General features: G+C 36.4%; 1 protein-coding gene across 1 annotated transcript; it reads left to right on the top strand.

The window, feature by feature from the left end:
- Window positions 1-15,393: 15,393 nt before the first annotated feature.
- LOC131037164 (G-type lectin S-receptor-like serine/threonine-protein kinase At2g19130) lies at window positions 15,394-17,174 on the top strand. Its single transcript, XM_057969230.2, has 3 exons — window positions 15,394-15,437; window positions 15,533-16,768; window positions 16,970-17,174. Exons 1-3 carry the CDS (start codon window positions 15,394-15,396, stop codon window positions 17,172-17,174), a joined length of 1,485 nt encoding a protein of 494 aa, XP_057825213.2.
- The last annotated feature ends 50 nt before the right edge of the window (window positions 17,175-17,224 follow it).

Raw genomic sequence — 17,224 nt, 5'->3', positions numbered from 1 at the left:
AATATTTATTTAATTAATTGATCATTCTAGGTAAATCATTTTTAAAAACAATTATCCTATTTATTTTATTGAATATCCTAGCATATTTAATGAAATGTATCAAGTTGCCATCAAATCTTCAAAAAAGGAAATAAATCAAAAAAAGGAATTAATTGACCAAGAAAGAATTAAAAATTGGGAAAAGAAATCAATTGGAGATAATCTTGAAAAAAAATTTAAAAATTGATGAATAATCTCAAAGAGAGAAATTAAAACAATTAAATATTAAAATTGAATGAAATAGAGATTAAATCATTTTTTTCTGATTTTATCTTAATTTTAGTTCAATTTCCTTTAAAACTGAGAAAAGCATCCAATCACATCAATTCACCTAGATTGTGCTTCCTCTTGGAAAATTTTGACCTCTCATCGTTATTTGACCTTAGCCTTTGGTTTCTTTCTGAATTTTCTATAAATTCAGGCTCTTTCTTATTCAAAAATCGTAGAGAATATATTGTATTTATGTTGTTTTTGCTCTAGGTTCATTGAGAATTTGCATTGAGATATTGCATATTAGTTATTTCATATTGTTTAAATCATTTAGCTTAAATATTCATATATTGCTTAGATCAAGTTAGATTAATCTTGCATATCTAGCTTAAATCTTGCATCCATTTAGCTCATACTCAGGCTCATATAGATTTAAAAATCCTTCATTTAGGTGTTGTCTAGTCACTAGATAGCTTAACAATTTGAGAGCAATCTAAACTCGCATCTAATAGAGGGCAATGGGTCACTTTGTAATGGTTTATTATTCATTGATTATTGATTTACTAACCATGCATCTAATGACTTAATTGAAGTGTTGTGTATTTCGGATACAGATACAGGTCCACTTTTCACACACACATTTTTTGCTCCCACCATGGGGCAGAAGACTACTTTTTCAGCCTCAAAATCATTTTTTTATCCTGTAGATTTTATCCATACAATCTCTGCGAAATATCGTACGAGTGGTACTACTGCATTGTACGACATTCTGTCAATGTCTTTGTTTTATCGTACGAATCAGAAAATGGGGTCGTACGAGTTTCTGCTCTGAATATTTGATTTTGTATTTTGTTGTTCGGCTCCTGGAAATAGTCGTACGAGTATATTCTTTTGTGTTTACTCATTTGGTTCTATGAGAATTCTCGTATGGTCAGGTGAGAATACTTGTATGAGTTACTATTTGGTCGTATGGAAAACAAAGAGTTTTTTTTTTTAGGAGTTTGCTTGAAATTTCCTCTTCTCTTTAAGTTGTATTCCATATATATTGTTAGGATGTTTGATAGGAGTTTCGGACATCTAGAAGTTATAATGCAAAATCTAGTTTTTGGAGGATCTTCCAAATTTCAAACAGTCAAATTTCAAGGCATTTCAGCATTAGGAGAGAAAAATTTGTAACCAAGATTTGAAAATAGGCTTGTGTAAACCCACCAAGAGATTTGATATTTCACTAAATTTTTCTTCTTGCAAGTTTCTAATAATTTCTTCCAGGTTGGAAGAGTTAGATTAGGAATTTTTTTAAAAAACAAATTACTTTTCAGGGTTTTTCTTGAATTAGACTTTGATGATACTGATGCTAACCCTGAATTGTCTTCTGTCTGCCTAATATTTTCACAGCCTAACCAATTTCTTGTAGAACACTTGTCAAAGAATTTATCAATCACACATATGCCTGTCAAAGAATAAAAAAAACAACATGACTACTGATGCGTTGGTTTTGTAGGTTGCCTAAAGAGAATCAACCAAACATCATGTATTCTTTAAATTCATTTTTAGGCACCTAACTTGCTATCTGGTTAAAGAAAAAATATGTATTTCATGTTTTAAGTAAATTTCGAGAGGTAGGAGAGTATGCTCTTGTCTTTTTAGACAATCAGAAATCCAAACCCTTGAGGCATTTTCTTTGTTTGAGATTTGTACATCTTTAGCAGACCTGCCCTCCTAGGGGGTTTAAAAACTCTTAAAGTTGTTACGGTCGGTGTGAGGGGAACGACCTAAGTGGGAACGGCTAAATGCCAAGTACTCCAACCCACTATAAAATAAACTTGATTCGATGAAAATAAAGTCAACGATAGTGCTCAGGAATAGCGCTCCTCAGTACCTTCAGGTATATTGAACCTTGGTTTTCAAGGCTGGGAGACCTCTTAATTGAGTTTATACCTTGACGTGCCGAACAAACCCCTTACTAGATCCAATTAAAATTAGAAGCTACCCAATTCAGCTCTGAAAGGTTGATAATCTTTGTGCAAGAGAGATAGTAACTCTCCCAAGACACTTGCCATATCATGCCCCCATTAGCATTTGGAGTCAGCTAATACGGCGTTGAGAATCCATTGCGTGAGAGTCAACGATCATATTCTGATTAGCTATTGGGTGTGTACCTAAGTTAGCAAGCAAAGGTTTTCTTCTCTAAGCCAACTTCCATAGAGTTTCCATGTTGTGATTGGAGTTACTATTCATATTGCGTGTTTTCTATGTTTTTATCCCTCAAACTAAAACTAAAATACCAAAATTGGAGAAAACAAGAAACAACTCAGTGATCAAAAACTCTATCCGTGTTAGAACTAGTCTACCCTAAGTCAAAATTCTGTCCAAAACTAGTCTATCTTGGTAAAAAATTAGTCCATCTTAGAATTGGTCATACTCAGCTATTGAAAAACTCAGAATTTTTGTCTCTGTCCTGTTAATAGTCGTACGAATCTGATCATTTATCATCCTGCACCATATCATGTGTTGTATGAGTCTGATTAGTTTTCTTCTGAGCTCAATCCTTTGTCCTATGAAACCCAACAGTCTGTCATTTGAAGCTAAATCATGTGTCATATGATATGTAATTGCATTGAATCTTTTGTCATTCTAGGCATACCCATCTGTCATACGGTACTAGGCAGCAACTCGTATGAAACAAAACTGTTGTCGTCCTGGAACTATTATATTGCCGTCCGGTCCTGGAAATCCTGTCATATGAATTTTGATTTTGTCAATCCAAAATAGTCAAACCTTCCTAAAACAGTCTACAGCGAGCCGAAAACTAGTTATCACCCTCCTGAGCATAAACAACCTTGATAGTGTACCCCTGTCGTTGCATTGCACAATTTTATCGATAATCTTTAAGCTAGTTCAAACAACATCTTATCAAAACCTAAGTTAACTTAGATAACGTCTTACACAAGATAGATCATTCTTGAAACTAGACTAGATCTTAGTAACTTCTCTCAATCAGTACATTAAACGAATAACTAGCTACAATTTGATCTTGACTTCTGCAACACATCTAGCTCTCGGTCCCATCGGTTGTAAATGCCTATTCAAACCAAAAGCTCTTCTAAAATTATGACAAAAGTAAGAAGCCCATGGATACCTTAACTCAACAAATTCAAGATTTCCAGAGAAAAATATATGACATTCAAGCTCAACAAAAATACTCAATGACACCTCTTGAGATAAAAATTCATGATATCAAGACCACTAGACTTCAAGAAATGCTAAAAAAATACATAAGATGGAACAACAAATAATTGAGAATCAAAGACCAAATCTCATACAAGATCACAAAACAACTTCACCAAGACAAAAAGACATCTATTCCCTAGATAGACAATTTACACCTTTGGGGCAATCTATTGAATTAGCTTTGGAAGAGCTTCTTAAGAACAATCTTCTCATATTGCCTAAAAAGACCACATGGGGATGTGAAGTTCTAAGTAGTTACTGTGCATATCATAGGCATAACAAACATAAGACTTCAATGTGTATGGAATTAAAACATAAGATTCAAGATCTCATTGATAAATGTGTCATTTAAATTGAAGATCCTAATGACTCACCTAAAGAAAAAGAAGGAACTACTTCTAAGCATAATCAAAATCATGAACCTATGTCTAGCAAGGCTCCATATGTAGCCCCCATCCCTTCCATGATGTATTCATCTCCTTCAAACAATGAAGCTTCTCATGTTTACCTTAAGGGGCTATCTCCTATGGAAATCCAAGTTAATCCCAATGCTAATACAAGTTCCTCTAAAGATTTAAAAATCCCAGATCCTATACCATCATACACTTCAATTCCAAATGTACCCACTCCAAAGAGTCCCACTCAAAATGTTTCCCCATCATGCCAAAATATGAAGACCTTCCAAGAATCCCCTACATCTATGCACAATCTTACCCCTTCCTTAGAAGTGATTCCATGTCAAGAAGATAATCTAAAAAATGAAGAAACAAGTCCTATCATAAATCAAGATCAAGACACCAAAATGCCTCAATCCCATCTAATGATTAAAAAGATCCTATTTCACTAGAATCCCATGATGATCCCCTTATACCTTTCCATTTCTTCCAAGATGAACTCCTTCTATCTCAAGAGCAAAGCATCCTTCCAAATCCCATTCCTAATCCACTTCCTAAGAAAGATCATGATGCCTCTTCCACCTTTTCAAATGATCCTATTCAAAATGAAGAGTCAAACACCCTTCCTAATCTATCCAATGGTCCTCTTCCATGTCAAGATCAAAGTATCCCTTCATCTCCTTGTCATAATCCTCCATGTTCACTCCACAATCCTATCATACCTTGCAAGCCACCTCCACCTCAAAACGGACTTGCCTCTAGCATCAAAAGTAAGAAGAAACCCTTTGTTAAAAAGATCTTTCAAAGCATGCATTATCAAAGAAAAGGGTTAGACATTCATGGACAAGGTATATTAGAACCCCTCCATATTAAATAAAATGTTAAAGTTCATGGCCTTAGGGACATTTCTCAAGATGGTATCTCTCATAAATCCTACATTTCTCTAGTTAAATCCAAATATATGCTTTCCCCATCATCGCTTCCATCCATTCTAGGTCCCTATATCCCTCCATCCCTTATGCAGGATCAACAAAGGCACACATCTTTGAGTACCTTCCATCCATCTAAAAGACCTCCATATCATTCCTATCTATCCACACATCTCCCTCCAAGCAATTTGGATACCAAGCATAAAAGTCATCAGTCAAGTAATCCACATGTATTCAAGGATCAACAAGTCCCATCTAATCGACATGTCAGAACAAAGAAAAATATGTTCCAAAAAGAAAACGAAAAATACAAAATGCCACAAAGGCTCACAAAGAAAGAAGAAAAGTCAAAATTTATATGGGTTCCTAAGGCACTTGTACAAGCAATGCGCTCTAAGGAACTACAAAAACATGAAAAATTTAAAAACCATGTGGATCCCTAAGTGGTTTCTTGAAGCACAACAGTCTAAAGAAAAATCAAAATTAGCATCCAAAATTGTTTTTCCTCCATCCAAACCTTCCGAGTCTATTCCTCCATCATCTCCTTCATCCATTTTAGGTTCTTATACCCCAAAATCTGTAACCTTTCCTCCATCCAAATCTCAAAATATTAGATTCACTTCTCCTTAATATGTCCACCATCCCTCAAGGCATGTGCCAATGTTGATCTTTCCAGCATTTCCATCTATCCATACACAATTCTTCCAACATCCCATCCATTATCCAACACCTCTTTTTCACCCTTCCATCCCTCTTATCCAATCCTTTGCATAAATCCTTGCCCTAGTTTCATTTCATTATCCTGCCAACATCTTTGAGCATACATTCATAGCCATGGTCTATTGTAACTCAAATTCTAAGGGTACCATCCAAAGAAGCGAGACATTGGGGTCCTTCTTCCATTCCCTATCATGCCTCCATTATCTTTCGAAACGAAAAAAAATGACGAAAAAGTGAAAAAAAAAAATTCAGAAAAAAAAAAGTAAAGAGAAATAAATTCGTCCTTCTGTGAAAACCACTTCATGTGGCGCCTTGGGCAAGTACCATGATGAAAACCTGGAAAACAAGCATCATGTGTAATCCATTATCCTTTTGCACTTTACATTGGGGGCAAGTTCCATCCATGTACATCCATCTATTATCCTTCATCCTCCATTATTCCTCATCCGCTCTATCTACCCCTTTTCCACCTTTGAACTTGACAAGGTTCAGGATCTTTATAGGCTTCATGTGTCCTATCTATTATGCTTGATCTAGACCCTTTAGCTCCTCTCCATTGCTCACTTACATCCTTCATTACTCCCTTTTGATCTTGCTTATCATATTTGCCTCCTATCCAAATCTATCCCTTGATCTTGATCAATACTATGGACAAAATGCAAAAACATGCTTTCCACAAACATCTTGACATGGCCACTTCTTTGGACCATATGGCTTCGTTACAATATATCCTTGCTTCGCTGCACTATATCCCTGCTTTACATCTCTAAAATCCTTACCTTACATCGCTAAAATCCTTGGTTTACATTGCTATATTTGGACCCTATGCTTTGATTAACATTGTGAGATAGTCCTTGAAAGTGTCCATCATCATTCTCTTATCCTTTCATGTACTCAAAATCCCTTTTACCTTGCTAGACACTAGGAGAAAACATCAAAATCCTAAAAAATCACAAAATTCTTGAACAAAATCCTAAAAATAATAAAAAGTCTTGAAGAAATCCTAAAAATAAAAGAAAGTCCTGAAGAAATCCTAAAAGTCAGAAAAAGTCCTTAAAAAAAAAAAATTAATCTCTGCCAAGCACGTGAAAACCTAGCAAATAGGCGCCTCTTGGACTCAAGCACTTCATTTATCAACGCAATGTTGGCATTCCTGCTTTCATACATTTTTTCTTTCGCTTGTACATATTTCAGTCACTTTTGTGACATCTTAGTTCGTTGGAACCCTCATGGCTTGAAACTAATCAATGTCTTAGTCTTAGGGTAATCGACTGATCAATTTACATGTCCTAAGCAGTATCAACCAAGTCATATTTCTGTCAGTGGTACCCAATCATCCACTCTAAGTTAGTCACCTATCTCCTAACTACTGAAGAGTTTTATCATTGAGTAAACAAGCAAAAAAACATAATGGAAAACAATCACTAAACAGTTTGAGCTATGCATGAAAATTTTCTTTGTGTGCTGTCTTTTATTGAATTTTGATTATTATCCCTCTGAGTAACTCGAGGAAGTTTATCTTGACTAAGAGGAGAAAGGATTGGGGGCATAATATTTTCTTTGTTTTCTACTTGTAGGAATGATTCTAATGAATTGAAAACATCTAATCAATTGGGTGTCTGTGATAAATGCCTTCACATTAAGGTGAAATCGCCACACATACCTCAACTCCTCTTATTTGAATGCTACAGGGATGTTCCCATCATTTCTTTGTCTGTTTTGAGGGAATTTCTTTATTGCACAATCTAGGTCCATGTGTAATCTATCCAAGGATATGAACGAAAAAAGGGTCATTGCGGACAAGATAATTAATATTGCACATGAAAAGAAAGGAACTCTAAATCTACCTATTGTGGTTGTAAAACACTCAATGATGAAAATTAAGCTTTTTTAAATCCAATGACTAGGTTTAGGTTGCATTTTGCATATCATTTTGCATTTCATTCTGTATTTTGTGAATTTAGTGTGATTTCAGTATGGTAACAATGATCTCTTTATCTTCTGCATGAGAGTTGGAAGCATCATTATTTCTTCGCTAAGTGGTCTCTTTTCATCATTTCTCCGATCGAGTACTTGTGTTTTGAGATGTTAGCTGCATACATAAGCATCTTATACAGATTCATACATTTCATTATTACTCATTTGCATTCATCTTATTGCATGAAAAAATGAAAAAATTACATTACTCAATACTCATTCACATTCATTTATCTGCATATGAAAAGAAAGAAAAATAGACATCCATGATCATTTGCATTACATACATCCCTATTGGAAATAAATGCATACATGTAGAATAAAGCATATAGAAAGCATCTCATAATCAAATCAGCACAAGTATAATAAATTCAAATTGATCTCGTATATATATATATATATATCGCATAAAGTCTCAGAGTACAAAATGATGTCAAATGACATATACAAACTCCCATCGGAGAAAGAATCATATAGGCTACAAAAAATGGGTATGTCTACAAAAAAATATTAGAGCTACCAAAAGAATATCTAGCTCTCAGCCTCTCCCTCATCTCCTAGTGGAGGAGGTGGAGCCTGCTGACCAGGATCCCGATGAGGTGCCCAAGCTCCCTCCGATCATGCCATATACTGCAAGTAGGGGACAACCTGCTACGCAACTGGAACTGCTACATTGTACGATGCAGCATAGTATGCCACCCTACTCATCTGGTGAAGGACCTCTTGATGCAAAGAGTTTGTCTATGCTCTCCTCTCTAATCTCATCTCTGCAATTTGATGATCGCGCTCAGCCCTAAGCTTTGCTAGCTATCGATCTCGCTCCACTAGCTGAGTCCGAGCCACTATCAACTATGATTGTAGCTCCATAAGACGTGCTCTCATCGACCATCCTACGTCAGTACCCTGCTCTCTCGCAGGCTCTCCACCCCCACCTCCATCTCCAACTCCACCTTGCTCCTCCCTCCTCTACCAGACTTGTCTCAGCACTGCTCTCTCCTCCTCAGCTTTGCCCAACCTCACACCTATCCTCCCAATGGATCCGCCCTCACCTCTCTGTTGTCCAACCCCAGCTGGAACCCTACTCCTACTAGCTCCAGGATCACCACCTACCCACCTCGGATCCTCGGCTCTCTGCCTCTATCCCTATCCCTATGTTGGGGCATCATCCTCAATCTCCTCAATACAAGGAGCCTGCTCAGTTGGATCTGTCAACCTAGGGAATGGATGCTGCTGGAACCAATCTCTATACTAGGGTAATACCCTCGCATCCACAACATCATCCATGTAATCCCATCTGAAGCAATGTAAACCAGTGAGCTCCTACATACCTAAGGCATATGATAACCATGGTGACCATCCCCGCCTCTCCTCATTAGCATAATGCACATATGTTGTGAACTCCTGCGAGATCCCCTGAGGCCTCCCATATTGCCTCATTACTCGAGAAACTACAAATCTCTCTACTATAGTCTGCGATCTACCAATAAATGGGCACATAACAAAAAGATCCCTGCGTACTAGATGCTAGTCATCCCATGGCTCTAGAACCCTATAAGGTCTCCATATCACGACTATAAGGTCATCTAGCTACTGTCACCAAAAATCAGTCTTCCCCAGATGGTGTTGCATAACATAACCTGCATACCTATATACAATCGGCTGCCCTAGCTCTCTGCTATCATCTACAATCGGCTAACAAACTGGGAGGTGCTCCCAAGCACAAACCTATAAAATCAACACACCTGTATCCATGCTCTTTCCCTCCCTATACACAATCTCATGCATCTCGCGATGAATGTGGGGTAATATGAAAGAACCCCAGCCAAGTCTCTGAGGGGTCTCCATCAATCTCTCTAGCATCTTGCCCCATCCACACTAGAATCCCTGTTGTCCCTTATCTGGCATCAGAAAAAAATTGATAGACCCTGCTAGAACACAAGCCAGAGGAAACTCGTCACTATACCTTCTCATCATAATGTCCCAACTGATGGAATGTGTCAATATATCAGGATCCTTGAAGACATGCCTGGCCGCCTGTAATCTAGGTAGTAGCGCTGCATCGTAATCTACCTTATCCCTAGCAAAAGGGATACAAAGGATCCTATATACGTCCTCAAGAGTGATAGTCATCTCCCCAACTGGAAAATGGAAGGTATTCTGCTCTGAATGGAATCACTCAATCAATGTTGTGAGCATTTCGTGATTCACATAGATGTCTAGTAAACCAAGAAGGTGTGTAAGGCCGCACAAATCAATATGACCTTGATCAACCTCCGATAACTGTCGCACTAATGTCATGGTAGGAGGATAAACACATCTAAAGAGCACAAGAGGCAATCGAACCTACAAAAATCAAAACAACGAAGTATCAGAAAACATTCCAAATAAGCCTACAAGAGAAGTAAAACATCACACAAATCCAACTACGTCAATTACAAAATCAATATTTCAAGTTTAGACCTTAAAAAATGCTCACTGTTTCCCAAATGACAAAACACAAAAGGACATCAACTCGTATGAGTCAGGATTGGGCTTCGTACAACAAAAGAACCCCATATGATAAAAGATTAGACTCTAGAGGACAAAATGGTCTTTTATGCATGTTGTCGTACGATAGAAGGGTGGGGTTAGAATGACAAATATAATGGCCTAAAATGATAAAACAAACTTCAACAATTTGTCGTATGAGATAGGATCTTGTCTCGCATGACAAAATGAGAAGGGCCTACTTCAAACGTGCGAAAAAATGAAAAATGAACAAAAAAATGAAAAATTGAGAACATAAAGAGGCTTAAGATTGATCACTTACCATTGGCTCATAGTGTCGAGGTCGATTATGTCGTCTCTGGTGCCTGAATCGATGCTCACAAATAGGGACCACCATTTTCTTCACAGAAGGCTTTTTGAGTTTTCAAACTTGGAGGGTTAAAATGAATTGAAAATGACACTTTTACCCCTTATATAGCCAAAACCCTAATTTTTCAACTTGCTTCGATGGACACGAAAATTGTACCCTTAGCTAATTCACCCATTCTTATTCTATTTTCGGGATTGAAATCAAAATTTGAGATAATTTTCCTAGTCAATTTCACAATTTGGACCACTTAGCACCTTTTTTATCAATCAACGCTAAATCTCAATTTAATTCTCACATTAATTCTGATTTTAATCTTCAACATTAATCTTTGTGCTCAAATAACTTATCATCACTACAAATTTTTTTTTACCTATAATCGTGTACCCTCACTATCTTTCGGTTTTGCTCTCAAGGGGGCATACTCATGACCTCAAAGTCGAGAATTTCTTTCAAAAATCTTTGTTGCAAGTCGAGCAGGTAATCTTTTCTAAACATCAAATAAGACCTACTCCCTAGGAGCATCTCAACTTCATCGCTTTATATCAAGTTGAGACCTCTCGATCATCTGAATCAAATCAATCGCTAAGGGCATATCAGTTTTATCTCTTCAAATCAAGTTGACGTTGTCTTCATCTAAATCAATCTCTTAACGTTAATCAGTTTCATCGCTTTTCAACAAGCTGATTAATCATTTAAACTAAATCAAGGGTTTAAAGAGTATCTTCTATCACACTCAATCTAAGTAGGTATTCAGTTTCATCGCATTGAATCAAGTTGGATAGCTTATCTTCGCTCATCGTATCTTGATCAATCAAGTTCAAGATTGATTTTATCTTCACTGACTATGTCTAGTTCAATCAAGTTCAAGCTCTTTTGTGATTATTCTTTTATGTGTATCCATGTTCTTCTATTTTTCCCCTTAACATCTACTTGAGGATGTAATACCCTAAAAATCGTCATCTAAACCATGAGCCCCTAATCTTGACAACATCACCAAGGTCCTAACCAAAGTCAATTAAATAAATATTGAGCACACAATTAATTGTTTAATCATCAAATCTCACATGGCAAATTAATCAACCAATATTAATTAAATATTTATTTAATTAATTGATCATTCCAGGTAAATAATTTTAAAAAACAATTATCCTATTTATTTTATTGAATATCCTAGCATATTTAATGAAATAAATCAATTTGCCATCAAATCTTCAAAAACGGAAATAAATAAAAAAATGGAATTAATTGACCAAAAAAGAATTAAAATTTGAGAAAAGAAATCAATTGGAGATAATCTTGAAAAAAAAATTAAAAATTGATGAATAATCTCAAAGAAAGAAATTAAAACAATTAAATATTAAAATTCAATGAAATAGAGAATAAATCAGTTTTTTCTGATTTTATCTTAACTTTAGTTCAATTTCCTTTAAAACTGAGAAAAGCATCCAATCACATCAATTCACCTGGATTGTGCTTCCTCTTGAAAAATCTTGACCGCTCGTCATCATTTGATCTCAGCCTTTGGTTTCTTTCTGAATTTTCTATAAATTCAAGCTCTCATCTCTCATTCAAAAATCCTAGAGAATATATTGTTATTATGTTGTTTTTGCTCTAAGTTCATTGAGAATTTGCATTGAGATATTGCATATTAGTTATTTCATATTGTTTAAATCATTTAGCTTAAATATTCATATATTGCTTAAATCATGTTAGATTAATCTTGCATATCTAGCTTAAATCTTGCATCCATTTAGCTCATATTCATGCTCATATAGATTTAAAAATCCTTTGTTTAGGTGTTGTCTAGTCACTAGATAGCTTAGCAATCTGAGAGCAATCTAAACTCACATCTACTAGAAGGCAATGGGTTGCTTTGTAATGGTTTATTATTCATTGATTATTGATTTACTAACCATGCATCTAATAACTTAATTGAAGTGTTGTGTATTTCAGATACAGATACAGGTCCACTTTTTACACACACAGAGGATGATGCAAAGCATTGAGATCTCTTTCGGTCTCTCTCATGTTGACTCAAAAAGACACCCTTCTATTCCCTTTCTTCCAAGGAAGTTTCCTTTCTTTGGGGAATGACGATCATCATATGTAGATACATATATGATATACATGAGGTATCATATAGCATACTGACCCCGAGGAAAGTGAAACTATCTCATGTTTTGTGTTCATTATCCTTGGGTTTATTCCTTGATTGAGGGCTAATCCTTGCGATAATGTGCTCCCTCTTTTTTCTCTCTCTTGGTTGTATCCTACCTTAAATAAATCGCTCCAAATAAGGTGTGCGTGATCACTTTAACGTGGGGGCATACACTCGGATCATATTTTCCTTCTTGATACTTAAAGTTACTTGGTGAACTTGGCTTTGCTTTATGATTTTGGTATCCTTTCTTTTCATGACTCATAGTGAGGGGAACCTTGGTACTTGCAGTCATGGTTTTCTCTTCTCGATCTTCCCTTTTACTTTATAAATCAAATTCATAAGATCCTTAGTCCACTAGGGGCTTGGTGTATCTTGCCTCCTTGACATGGTAGAGGTCTTTTAATCTTGTTTCCTTGTACTTTATCAACAGTTTGGGCATACGCTTATACTCCTGCTAGAGTGGGGGCTAAATGTAGTGTCATATGACCCTTGCAATTTTCGACCATATTAGGGTCGTCATGTTGGTGAATTGAATCCCTAAGCCTGATTTGGCAACCCGAGACTTGCTCAATCCCCAAAACTGTACTTTTTCTGCCTCCCGCACTACTTGAACCTACTTCCTATCCTGAGATAAGGGCAAGATAGGGGTGTGGTGCACCTATCCCCCCTAGGATAGGGGTGTGGTGCTCTTGTCCTCCTAGGAAAGGGGCATGGCGCCCTTGTCCCTACCCTATTTTCGGGCCCCTTCATTCAAAATGTGCATTGGTCTTTGCATTTTTAGTAGGAAAAATTTCCCTATGTCAGCCTATGACGAAAAATTAGCCTATTAACCCTAATTCACGAACATATATGTCGCATTTTCCCTCCCATTTGCATAAGTTGGATAAGGTGAAAGTGCATAAGTTCGAATACATGAGATCACGCATTCAGGCATTCCTTTCAAGCATTGAGCATTCTCAAGTCTCCCTTCAAGGCTAGGTGTTGCATTCAAGTCAAGGATTCAACCATTGAAGAGGAGATCTCTTTCAACATTCAATTTCACACAAGCAATTCTACCTACAACCTCCCTTGAGGTGAATTACATTTCAGTCTTTCATTTACATTTACTTGCAAGTAATTTTTTTCATCATTTGGTTAATTCCGAAAGTGGGGTTTGACCTGAAGGCAAACTCCCAATCCCAATCCCTTCTTCATGTCTTTTCTATGTGTAGGTTTTAGGTGCACAACTGTATTTGTAGATTTGGACTCTATTCACAGAGGCGTAAAAACACTTTTTGTTTCCTAGATTTTTCGGAGGACCGTGTGCACTTTCAACACGATCCTAACAAATTTTCCTCAAATTCACAGGGCAGTGTCGTCTCGACAAATTATAGCTAGATCCAAGTGCACAACTTTATCCCATGCTTCTATTTCAAGTTATAACTAGTTCTTTGCTACTTTTATATTTAGTCTCAAAACACACACTTCAACCATTTTCCATTCTAAAAAAGGGGTTAGCTTGTCATTTCTACCTCATTATCAATTCATTTAGTATTCAATACCTTACCTCAAAGATTGGATCTAGTGAATTCCCCCTCTTTTAAATGTAATGTGGAAAAAGTGTTTGAAGGGAAATCCGCAGTGAAACTTTCATCTCTCCTCGGTGGGAAGAAAATCTTTCCTCTTTATCTCTCCATCATTCACTTTCCACCCCATTACACTATGTATGTATGTATGTATGTATGTATCTGTCTATCTATATATATATAGAGAGAGAGAGACAGAGAGACAGAGACAAAGATAGAGAGAGAGAGACAGAGATAGAGACAGAGACAGAGACAAAGACAGAGACAGAAATAGAGAGAGCAATACAATTAAGGCTAATGGATAAAATGATCAATTTAATGAAAAAAGATTAAAAGAAAAGACCTATGAGCAAAAACAAAATAAGAAAGATAAAAGATGGAAACAATAATAAACCAACAATGAAACAAAGACTAAATAAAATAAAAAATATTATATAATATTTTTTTTAATATTTATTTCACATTTCAATATAAAATTATAAATTTCATTTTCCTTCATACATATTTATATCAAAAAACTATTAAAAATATATTAATAAAGTCAACTTATTTGCTACCTTTATAAGAATTAAAGGTAATATTTTCACTTATTGAACAAAAATGAAAATTAATTTTCCATTTCCCTTAATATTGTTCCCATTTTTACCTCTTAAAATTTCTCCCTTTAAATGTCTATGCACCTATGTTTTCTAGTAAAACATTTCCACACATTAGATGACCAAGAATGGGAACGCACTTCCAAAATAATTATTTTTCCCCTTAAAATTGCCAACCATTTATTTATTTATTTGCTCCATATTACTTTACTTCTTTATGATCTTAATCGAATTTACAATTCAATGGACCCTATTTAAACTTCTTTTATCTTGCTTAATGTTTTAAACTAGTGTTAAAAGTTGTGCTTTGTAATTTTTCCATAGTTTTTCTTTTTTATATTAAACAAATTCTAACTCATAATTATGGCGACCTGTTGTGTTCCGTTTAACTTGTCTTAAGCTTAAGTTCAAGCCTTGCACTCTATTATATTTTAGTCGTGTGTTTGACCACTTTACTGAATTCTTAATTGAGTACGATTCTATCTAGAAAGCTATTGCCAATTGGGTCATGGATGACAATCACTAGTTCAAGCTGCGGTTATGTGCTTTGTGGAAGTGACTTTCATTAACGTCCAAATTCAATATCCATGATTAACGTAAAAATTTTACTATGTAGAAAATCATGTCATGAAATGCTCCACTGAGCTCCAAAATTCAATATTTTCATAGATGGTCTTGCAAATCTGGATTTTCTCGTCCATCAGTGTAAAATAATGGGCGGACTAAAAGTACGTTGCAGGAACCTTTTGCGGGCTTGGTAAACTAAACGACTGTAAACTATCCAGAATTTTGACTTCGATAATTTCTCTTTTCGATTGACGGCACCAAATCGACATTCAATGTTTGAAATAGCTACGTGCCCTCTGTATTTTATACTATCAAAGCTCTCCACTTCCAGATATGCCCTTCAAACATTTTTTCTTTCCTGCGCTCTGACCCTTCCAGATATGTCATTACTTCTGAGTTTCTTATTTACATCGTGCTCGCAATATGCAGAGAGCACTGCTCGCTCTTCTACAACTGCATACAGAGGCACCACATGGATCAACAGTATCCACTCATTAGATTTCTTGCCATCATCATTTTGTGCAGATGCACTTGTGACACAGGATACCTATTTGCAACTTTCTTTGTTATCAGAGACAATAATGGTAAGCTGTTGGACATGCAAATGGTGTGGAGTTCAAACCGAGAGCAGAAGGTGCAAGAAAACGCAACCCTTGCACTCACCTCCACAGGAGTTGTGCTAAGGGATGCAGATGGCAGTCTTGTTTGGTTTACAAATACATCCAACCATGGTTTTCAAGGGATGATGATACAAGAATCTGGGAATCTTGTTCTCTTTAACATCTCCAGTGGAATCATATGGCAGTCTTTTGATCATCCCACTGATACTGCGCTTTTGGGTGAGAAGTTGAAAGTGGGGCAGAAGCTTACTGCAAACACTTCTCCTACTAATACAAGCCGAGGTATTTTCTATTGTTCCTTGTCTGTCGATGGCTTCGGTGTGTTTACAGACACTGCACCCCCTCAAAGGTATTTTACGTACACTTTTACACCTTCACCAGTGAGTTTATATTATCTCCAGTTGGACAACGTGTCAGTATATTTCTTTAGTGAGAATGGTATCGCGTTTAAGCAAATTCCCATACCCAGGGGTAGCCTCTCCTTTAAGATTGATTCAGATGGGCATCTGCAGTTTTGTTCAATTCTAGAAGTGGTACTAAGGTCTAAGATTGACTATTTATCAACCTTTCTGGGCATATTGGATGTGTGCGATTATCCAGCGCTATGTGGAAAATTCTGTTTTTGCACAGATGGGCAATGCAGCTGTCCAAGACAGGGCAATGCTTTTTATCAGATTGACGCCACAAAGCCCAATTTGGGCTGTCTTCCCCACAGACCTCTTGTGTGCTCAGAGACATCCATAAGCAGTAACCGTGCGCATGGTCATCACTTTTTGGAGCTGGATCATGTTTCTTATTTTACTTATCGTTACAATAATCCTTCCAATCCACAGTTGGTCTCACGAGATTACTGTCAAAATCTATGCCTTGAAAATTGCTCTTGCGAAGCTGCGTTTTTCAGGTATGGTGTCAATTTTTCTAGGGGGTATTGTTATCTGGAGTCTAATGTCTACTGTCTGAAAATGAACAATCATAGTAACGTGTTTTACAATTCCACTGGTTATATTAATGTTCAATCAAGGTCTAAGCAGATTAACTATTCGGTTACTGCTCTCCTGTTTCTCTTTTTCTGTACAAGGATAAGTAAGTATTAAAAAGGCAGACGAAAAAAGGATGAAGATGAGGACAATCGTGTAGATTGGCCGGCAGGCTTGCGTCTGCGTTACTCATTCCAAGAATTGCAGAATGCCACAAATGACTTTAGTATGAAGTTGGGAAGTGGAGGATTCGGTTCAGTTTATGAAGGTGTTTTGTCAGACGGCTCAAAGATAGCTGTGAAGCGCCTTGACAAAGCAGGACAAGGATAAAAAGAATTTCAGGCAGAAGTGGAAACTCTAGGTAAAGTTGATCATCTTAA

Source organism: Cryptomeria japonica, chromosome 7 (genome assembly GCF_030272615.1).
Source record: "Cryptomeria japonica chromosome 7, Sugi_1.0, whole genome shotgun sequence".
Taxonomy (NCBI): Eukaryota; Viridiplantae; Streptophyta; class Pinopsida; order Cupressales; family Cupressaceae; genus Cryptomeria; species Cryptomeria japonica.
This window is presented reverse-complemented; position numbering and strand designations above follow the sequence as displayed.

What these genes read in the sequence shown, in the direction of transcription:
- LOC131037164 (XM_057969230.2), top strand. Translation starts at nt 15,394, where the DNA reads ATGGGCGGACTAAAAGTACGTTGCAGGAACCTTTTGCGGGCTTG. An exon ending in AGGAACCTTTTGCGGGCTTG is followed by an intron (nt 15,438 to 15,532) that starts GTAAACTAAACG and finishes TGTTTGAAATAG; the next exon opens with CTACGTGCCCTCTGTATTTT. An exon ending in TGCGAAGCTGCGTTTTTCAG is followed by an intron (nt 16,769 to 16,969) that starts GTATGGTGTCAA and finishes TTAAAAAGGCAG; the next exon opens with ACGAAAAAAGGATGAAGATG.